An 8950-nucleotide genomic window follows, 5' to 3' on the forward strand; every position below is an offset into this window, starting at 1 on the left:
CATCTACGAAGGGTGCGCAGCTCTCCCGCGAAGTTATGGATATGGATAAGCTGGGTCGAGTCGCACATCTCCTTGACGGTTACCAGGGCCAGGGCGTGAGTACCACAGGCAACTTATCTCCCGCCGCGCCTCTGAGGTGTAAGATGACTGGTTTGGCGGGGTTGGCCATGCTCAGGAGTTCCCTGAAGACGTCCTCTTGTTTCGTCCACTTGTCGCTGCCCACGGTTCTGTCGAGTCCGATTTCCCCTAGAGCGGCGACGTGTGGGGATGCAACCAGGCGTCGGATCTCCTGCAGTACCTGGTTGCCTGCTCCGACGGCGGCTTTGGGGTGGAGGCCGATGGCAATCTTCCACCCTGGTTCCCGCGTCAGGTCTTCGGGGAAGGTTTCCGGGTCACAGTATACCTCCACTCCTCCAACCACTTGGACTGGCACTTCGGGTCGGACGCTTGGGCAGGCCGAGACGAGTTGAGCTGACGTTGTCACTCGGCTGCCTTTCCTGAGTTGTTTCACTGTCCGATCCAAGTGAAAATGCGAATCCATGGCTTTCGGAAGTGGAGATTCCTGGCTACGTTCCGCTTCCCATCCATACCTTGCTGGGGCCGTCGTCGGGTGTTCTGCTTCCTGACTGGCTGCTGCCACCTGTGTGCGAGGAAGTGAGGTCTCCCTGGTGGGCTTGGCTCCCCGTTGGTAACCTGCGGGGATCATCGTTAGACTCCCTGGCACTTTGGCGGCGGCTGCTGCTGGTGGGCGAGGGCGCTCCTGGGCTCCCTTGCCAGTCCAACGCCGTACCCGGTCACGGTCCGCTGGGTCAAGGTCATGTACCAGAGCCGACATGACTCTCCATTGGACCATGACAGCCAGAGTATTTGGTGGGTTGATGCGGGGCTTCTCTGGGACATCCCAGTTCATCCGGTGGCACAAACCCTCCATAGTCTTCCGGCAGGTGTCGGTGACTTTGGCGCCTTCAGGTATCCTGGCGTGGGCTCGGGCCTTCAGGTGGTCGTAGAGCGCCAAGATCGGCATATTAGGCCCCACCAGCTTCTCTTTGTCAGGAACTCCAGGAGGTCAACGATGGCGTTGTAGTCGACACGTCCTGGGTCTTCGCGGAGGCATCGGGGAAGGTGTTTTCTGAAGCAGTGCTCCTTGATCCCCTTCGACTCGAAGCGGCATCCCGGGAAGGGGCAGGGGGACGGTCGTCCGGCGTAGTAGCTCCCCGCTCGCTTGGATGAGCTGGGGTGAGGCTCTTCCTCCCTGCAACTCTTGCCGTTGTTAGTCTCTTCGTCACCCGGGTGGCTCTGCAGGGTGACTGATCTTTCAAGCTGCCGCTTACGTCTCTGCCTCCGCTTGGCTGCCGTGGTACGTACCTGGCTGGGGTCTGTGCCTTGGGAGAGACTTCTCTCTGCGCTAGTCACTGGCTCCCGTTCAGTCCTCCCCTGATCCCCGCTGGGGTGGCTGGCCACATCCGAGGACGTGCTGGCCTGTTCCCCTTGGGGTTCTGGGGGCAGACTGCTGGAAATCAGTCCCTGCAGCACCGAGAATCGGAGTCTCGCCCCATGGGTAGTTCTGGGACTCTTCAATACTACCGGCTCCCTGCCAAGACCTTCCGGGTCTTCCTCTGACGTCAGGCAGAAGAGGCTGTCGTCAGAATCCGGAGCGGCGACTTCAATCTCTGGGGCTTCCGCCCAGGTGGTGGTGGTGGACTTCCCCTGGTCCCGTGGCGAAGGTGTTGCGGCCGTCCGGGACAGATTGATGCCTTCACTGACTTGGACAGTGGGAGTAGGCTGGGCCTCCCCAATCGTTGTGGTGTACGCCCTGTGGCTCCCCGACGCCGGCATGCCCTCCCTGTATACGGTAAGGTCAGAACGAGTCTGGAGACGTATGTCCCGACACATACCGTAAGGGTTGGTGTTGCTGTCAACCGGCGCCTGCTTCCTGGGTTTTGGTGGCCGAACGTTCATCTTGGGGTTGATGTGTGGCATGTTCTTGACTATCCAGGGCACATCAACCATGACGTCGGCCTCCTCCTGCATGAGCCGCACCCATCCCCAGTTGCCTCTCGCTTTCGCGATGTCGTAGAGGGTGATGAGTGTTTTCTGAGCTTCATGGATATCCAGGATGCTGAGGGCGCCCATTATCTCTCTAGGCTTGAGTAGTCGTCGGGCGCGGATGGCCTCCCGAACTTCCTCAAGGGTCAGTTGACCTCGCTGTGCCATGGTACTGGGGTCAACTCCCTGCAAGGAAACAGAACCAGAACAATGTCAGTGTTCTCCCCAGGATCAAGCAAAAGCGTAGCGGCTAATTTGCATAATCATTTGCATATCATTAATTTATATTTGCATATGGATTAAGCTTGCACATGCACCCACGCATTCATGTACACTCACAACAAAATGCAATGGTAACACACAAGTATGCAATTTGAACATCATGGAAACTCTTTATTACACTTAAATAAATCATCACAGTATAGTACAATCGCAAATAAATCGAAGATTCAAACAGTAACAGCAAGTTCAGATTGAGAGCAAGAAATGGTTGTCAGACTCTGATTGGAGTTTCATTAATACATATATTGCTAATAAAATTGTCAAAATTGCCAACAAAGAGGAAAATTCATAAGTTTAAGCTTACACAATGAAATGTAATTGAGTTTTATATCATTTTTGAACGACAAACACCGCGAATAATGTTTCATCACGGGGATCAATTTCAACCAGCCCCCCCCCCCCCCCCCCCCCCCCCCCCCGCGTAACTACCAGTGCCACTGAACATCGTCGTTCGATTCTTGATTTTAAAAATACCACCAAGATGATCACAAGAACAAGTACGACTAGAATCACTCGAAAATCAGGTGTAAAATCTTTCAGAGAACGTGTCAGAGTGGAACCACACGCGACGCCAGGATCAATGTCAACACGTTATAATACACGTCGGCCAACATGGCCGCCGCCATATTGGAATTAATGCAATGTGAACTCGATCGCGATCGTGATCGTACTCGGACAAAAAAAAAGATTATCGTTGTAAAATCATAATCAACCTCACTAGTCAACTGCTTCTTTTGTTTCTTTTGCGGTCCATTTCGTTGATCAAAGCATGGAATGTGATCACAGGCCCCGCTAGTGCTACACCGCTAACTCTGTGAATACTTGTCCTCGATGTATACCGACTAAAGGTCTTTGTTGGTCGTAATAGTCGTTGTAGAATGAAAACTTGTGAACAACCCAGCCGATTCTTCTATTGTTTTAACGTTCCTCTCAACACTTACGGACAAGTTATCGGACGCATACCATACTTCACACCTTCCACTCTTTCACCAAGTTGAAAGTTGCAGTGAGCGCTAATGTGTAGACAATGCATGCAACAGCTGGTAGCTACGCAGAGCGCTAGCGTGTGAACTAAAGGATGGCGGGAATATTTTAAAGCGTAGCGGGGAGAATCAAAGCGTAGCGGGGAGAGGCGAAAGCGTAGCGGGAACCGCTACGCTAAAATGGCCTGGGGAGAACACTGAATGTAAGTGACCTTTGGAGTCGCTGCATTGCGGACAGATGACTTTGCCATGATGCTTTCTTTTGGCTGAATCTATCCCTACGCACTGCGCATGAAACAAATCAAAACACGCATCGCATTGCAGCATTAATTTGCCGTCATCCAGCTTACCACACACGCAATAAACTCTCTCTCCCGAACCGACCTGATCTCTGCGGCCCTTCCTACCCGTCTCCTGATATTTCTGGATCAAATCTGGTAGAACGCTGTCCCTGCACAGCTTCATCCTATCGTGGTGAACCGCTGTTTCCTGCCATTTGATTTTAACTCGGTACAGGTACGACGTCAGTTTCTCCACAACGATTCTGGGGCCCTTCCAAGGAGGACTCAGCTTCCTGCATCTTCCCTTGATTGTGGCTCCAAGGTCATATGCTTAGTGTTGATCCTAAGGTCGTAATCGCACTTCATCCTCTCCTGGTTGGTCTTTAGAGTCTTGCGTGCAATGTTGTGTGTGGTCTTCAGGGTCTGTTCCAAGTTCTGTACATATTGCCCTAAGTCTTCGGCTGAACTGGCAGATGGTTGGCTGTACATCAGCTCTGAGGGCAGGTTTACTTCCTCCCGAGCATCCGTCGGTTGGCTGTATAGCCAGTGCTGCGATTTACGGATGCTCGCATGGCTGCTGCAATCTGGGGTAGGTTGATATTCCAGTCACTTTGTGCGCTGGGTTCAGTCCCGCTGTCTGCCCACTCGTACACATACTGTAACTCAGGGTCGTTCGGTTGCGCTTCCTTGATGTCATTTGTGGTGCCCATAGGAATTGCCGTGCCGTCGAATTTATCACTGCTTCGGGTCACTTCGTAGACTTTCAAGGTCACATGTTCGCTGTCCCATCCGTGCTCGGTATCAGCATGAGTATGAAACACTGTCGTCACCATGGGGTCCTCTGTGTGTTGTATTCGCTATCCCATGATGCTCCGCCAGGGTCCCATGGCCTTCGCAGAGTTACAATCGCCTGTCTTTCCCACTTGTGATGTAGGCAATGCATCACTGCTGTATATCCGCTGCAGACAATTATCATGGTCGTTCTCCATTTGTAAAAGTCGGGGCAAACACTGATGTTCCTTTCACAACGGCTAGTCAGGGTAATGGCAGGATACAGTTTGATGATCACATGGCCATCAGTGAAGAGTCCTTGGGTCAGCAAATACAACATTATGATTATTGCCACCGCTAGACAACTTCTATAGTATTTACTGTATTCTACTTTATGGGAAGTTATTTTACCCCACATGGTGAAACCAGGCGAGTGGCCTGTCTTCCCACCTCCAGTGCTATTCACCATATCTACTCCATCAACTCCCAGTGGCTTTATCCACCCTCCTTCAAGGTCAGTTTGTGTAGATATGCCCATATCTGGGGTAACAGCATTCCTCACAGTTGTTTTGAGGTCGACAGATCACTTCGACAGATCCACTTCGACTGTTTCCTGTCTGGTCCAGTAGGCCTTTTAGGGTTTCTTGGGTCATGCCTAGGCCTTCTTGGATGACCCCTGGGAGTTTAAATGCTCTGACAATGAGGGCGCAGTTGCATTGTCTTGAACAGGCTGCTTCCCTTTTTGCCAATGTCCAGTTAAGTGATCGCTGCCAGTAAGAGGACTGTCAGTAGTTGATGAGACAGATGGGCGAACTACTGCAATAGCGTTTGCTGCACCCTGTGTCGCTCCCTGACTATCCACTTTGGTGTCACCTGCAGTCCGATCACTACATTCATTTTGAGTGATGTTGACTTGTGTCTGGGAAACCAAGAACTGACTGTTTTCCTGGAAAGCCGTAATTTCTTGACCTTTATCGCTGAGCAACTGTTCTAGCAGCTGAACCTCATTATCCAATGGTTTCTCCATGAATTGTGGCTTCTGCACTCTGTCATTCAATTGCTCAATTTCTAACTTCTGGGATGTTATAATCTCTTCTTTGATTTCTGCTTCCCTTTTAAGATTGTTAATTTCTGATGCCAGCTCAGTGATGATGTCAAGAGTGCGCGTCTCGGATAATATGGGTTGGATATGACGACTCTTTTCTTTCAATGGTGTCAACTCTTCCTGCAAATTCTTGACTTTCTTTTTATAGAAGTCCAGCTCTGCTATTGCTGCAACCAGCTCCTGTGTCACCTCTTCAAAGTGTGAAGCTTTCTCTTGCTTGCTGTCAACAAGTCTCTTAAGACAAGCATTTTCATCTGTGAGGGCTGAAATATACTTTTCTTCTTCTTTCAATGTGTCCGTCATTTGTTGAATGGTATCTTCAAATTCTTTGGCTTGATGTTTGTACTCTAATTCACTTGCAGTCATTTCAGAAGTCAGGAAATCATTCTGTTCCTTCAATGTGTCAATTTGTTTCTGCATGTTGCTCCTGGCTTCTTCCATATTTTCAAGTCTCCCCTCATATGCTTTTACAGTGTCATTATTGACGCTTGACATTGCCAGAATGGTCTTGTTAAGTCGTGCCTGAAGCTCCTGATGTTGTCTGTTCTGCTCCTCACTCTGTTCCAATTTCTTTTCAAGAATTTCCATTTCACTTTTATGCGTGTTGTTCATCTTGACCAGTCTCTGTTCCGCATGAAAGACTTCCTGACGTTCAGTTTCCAGATTTTCTATTTGAACTTTTAGTTCCTTATTTTCGTTGATGACAACAGAACACTGTTTCTGCTTTTCTTCAAGGTTTTTCCCAAGTTTCTGAAGCTCTGACGTCACTTCCTCCTTTTCCCAAATCAAGATGTCTTTGTCTTCCTCTGACTGGTCATACTTCTTCTGCAAGGAATCAGTGATTTCTTCAAAATCTTCAATCTGAGACTCGTTCAGCTGTTTTAACTGCACTATTTCTCTTTGAAGCCGTTCATTCTGGTCCTTCAAGTTGTCAATCAAATCTATAGTTGGCCGATAGGGCGACCCCGATGGTGTAGAGGTGGCAACGTCTGATTGACTGAAGTGCTTGGCTAATGTGCTAATGATTTGCTGGTAACTGATCTTTCCTTGCTGTTCTATCAATGAAGTGTAAATTTCACGAGCTGTTCCACCCAAACACCGACACAGATAATGTTTTTGTTCATTATCCGACCAGTCTAGGGCGTCTGAATAGTTCGTGAATTTAATATAGAAAACGCCCCACTTCCTTCCCTTTTCTCCCGAGAAAGTAAGCGTCTTTGGCAGTGTAACCTGCTTGAGCGGAGCTTCTCTATCTCGGTGGGCAGGTGGGGGGACATCTTCGTCGGTGTCCTCTGAATCGGAATCGAGTACGGACCACTTTCCCTTCGTGCCATAGCGCGGGCTCCCTCTAGTTATGGGAGGGCTCCACGCCATCGCCCGACGGGGCTGGTCCCTACTCACGCTTTCCCTGGCCCTGCTACGTCTTTGGCGGGTTTCCCTATCCGGGGAGTCCCTCCTTTGACTCAGGGGATAGGGTGGCGGCGGAGTGCGGTACGTGCTCGAGTCACGGGAGTAAGGTTGGTCCGTGCGCCGGCTTCGCCTCTCCGAACGGTAAATTATTTCTTCACCGTCGTTATCGTCAGGTTCCTTATAGAACCCATCTAGTTTTCTTCTTGACGAAAAGCCCGCGTTCGCTGGTCTGCGGGCCTGCGCGCTGTGGCGACGGTGTTCTCCCTCTCCCCTCTTTGAGCGGTGAGGGCGCCAGTCATCGCCGTCAGAAAGGAAATCATCGTCGGATGGATAGTGGGAGGGGCTCGCCCTTCGTCCCATCCTTACCTCCCTGTGAGGTCGTTCGTCACCCATGTCTTTATATTCTAGCCTTGGGTGAGCTCGTTTATTCGTGCTGTTGTCGTAGTTTTGGCTTAGCCTATCTACTCTCTGGGCTAGTCCAGGGACGGGGACTGATGCTAGGGAATCTTCTACATCCCAGTCCCGGGCTGTTTTTGTCGCCCAATCATCCCCTCCCCTGGTGTCATAACCCATGGTGTGACCTTCCCTACGTTGGGTACTTGTTGTCCTCGGCCCATAGGTAATCATGTCAAGAAAGACAGCTTGGGGTCTAAAATTCCTGATGTTCTCTAGCCCCCTCGGGGTGACCCCTCCAGGCTGGTCCCTAAGTTTCATAATTTCTTTCGCTGTTTTCTTGCCGACCCCAGGTAGAACAAGCAGTGTGTCTGGGTCGCAATGATTTAAGTCTATCTTGTCCTCTGTAAACTCCATTGTGGTGGTAATAATTTTTTGAAGTTGAGGACTTCTGGGTAATAATTGTCTTTGTCTGGTATTGGAGCTCAAAGTGTCACAAAGTGGGGTTTCACTTTAAAACCCTATGGACAACGATGTTTCCCAAAAATTTATTGAGCTCAACAATTGTCAAAATCTGTGTCAAAATATTGCACTGGGTATACAACCCTATACCTCCCTTACAAAACAATAGTTGCTTATAAAGGGTCTAGGAGGGGCGCCACCCAGTGCGAAATTTATGGTATGTACCTGATAGAGAGGGCCCGGTATACTTGCAAGCACACACACAGACACTTCCCTATCACACCGCTGGCTGACGTTAGCAACACCAGCTTAGATTTTAAACAACAAAAATCTTTATTGAAAATAAACTCGAAAATAAATAATGATCCTTGTTTTCACACAAAAATAAGAACGGTAAACGTCAACAAAAAGAATCAAATGCAATCACGCTGTACGGGGCACCGTCAGGCGACAGCCGAACCAACCTGTGGCGCGAATCCTGAGTCACGTGACGGAATTTTCCCAGCGCGCGGTAAATTCAGTGAGAGAATTTGAGCAAGGGCCGAACGTTTCCAAAACGCACCCTACGGCAATTTGCTACAAAAATCCTCGCACAAATGGACAAAAACTAGTGTGAGAGGGTCTGACTTACGTCTCCCTTCTAATTTTGGAACAGTGAGAGCTCACTTGCTCTGATTGAAAACTGTTCTTTGATATCACGCGTGTTTGGGCAGCCGCGTCACTACGGACTGGCTTTCCCGTGGTTGCGTGAAAAAATCAAAGCCGTACGATCGCACCACACCGTACAAAAAATATGACTTGCCCCAAAACCTCCGTCTCCTCCTCCTTCTTGGGAGAGAAAAGGCTAGCTGGGGAAGTCAAAAACTAAAAAATTTCGCAGCGATCACTCCCTAAACCCAAGGGCAGTGGACCGCGGCACGATGGACGAGTCTAACTCTGAATCGCCTCGTGCAAAATTAGAAAAAGTGGCTAGCACCCCACGTCTGGTTCGGAGCTTTTGCTCGCAGCGCCAGTGAAGTGATAGCCGGGTGAATATATGTACTCACCGTGGTGAAGCAAGATGTACTCTCCAGAACAGGAATGGTACGTCTGTTCAGACAGTCTAGGTATCTGGCTTCTAGAGCGATGAGTAGATAATTATATCAGAGCTTGTAGCTGCGTGATGCGTATAGTATGGCTGTAGTCTTAGATCTGGCGTGTTCCGATGCGGAGATCAC

At 49.7% G+C, this 8950-nt stretch overlaps 2 protein-coding genes across 2 annotated transcripts; both read right to left on the reverse strand.

Annotated features, from left to right (window-relative positions):
* Window positions 1-79: 79 nt before the first annotated feature.
* LOC139146251 (uncharacterized) lies at window positions 80-1024 on the reverse strand. The gene has a single exon (XM_070717661.1). The coding sequence runs from the start codon at window positions 1022-1024 to the stop codon at window positions 80-82; it is 945 nt and encodes a 314-aa protein (XP_070573762.1).
* A 3960-nt stretch (window positions 1025-4984) lies between these two features.
* LOC139142123 (uncharacterized) lies at window positions 4985-8783 on the reverse strand. Its single transcript, XM_070711957.1, has one exon. The coding sequence runs from the start codon at window positions 7686-7688 to the stop codon at window positions 5019-5021; it is 2670 nt and encodes an 889-aa protein (XP_070568058.1). The 5' UTR covers window positions 7689-8783; the 3' UTR covers window positions 4985-5018.
* Between the last annotated feature and the right edge of the window lie 167 nt (window positions 8784-8950).

Source organism: Ptychodera flava, chromosome 1 (genome assembly GCF_041260155.1).
Source record: "Ptychodera flava strain L36383 chromosome 1, AS_Pfla_20210202, whole genome shotgun sequence".
NCBI lineage: Eukaryota > Metazoa > Hemichordata > Enteropneusta > Ptychoderidae > Ptychodera > Ptychodera flava.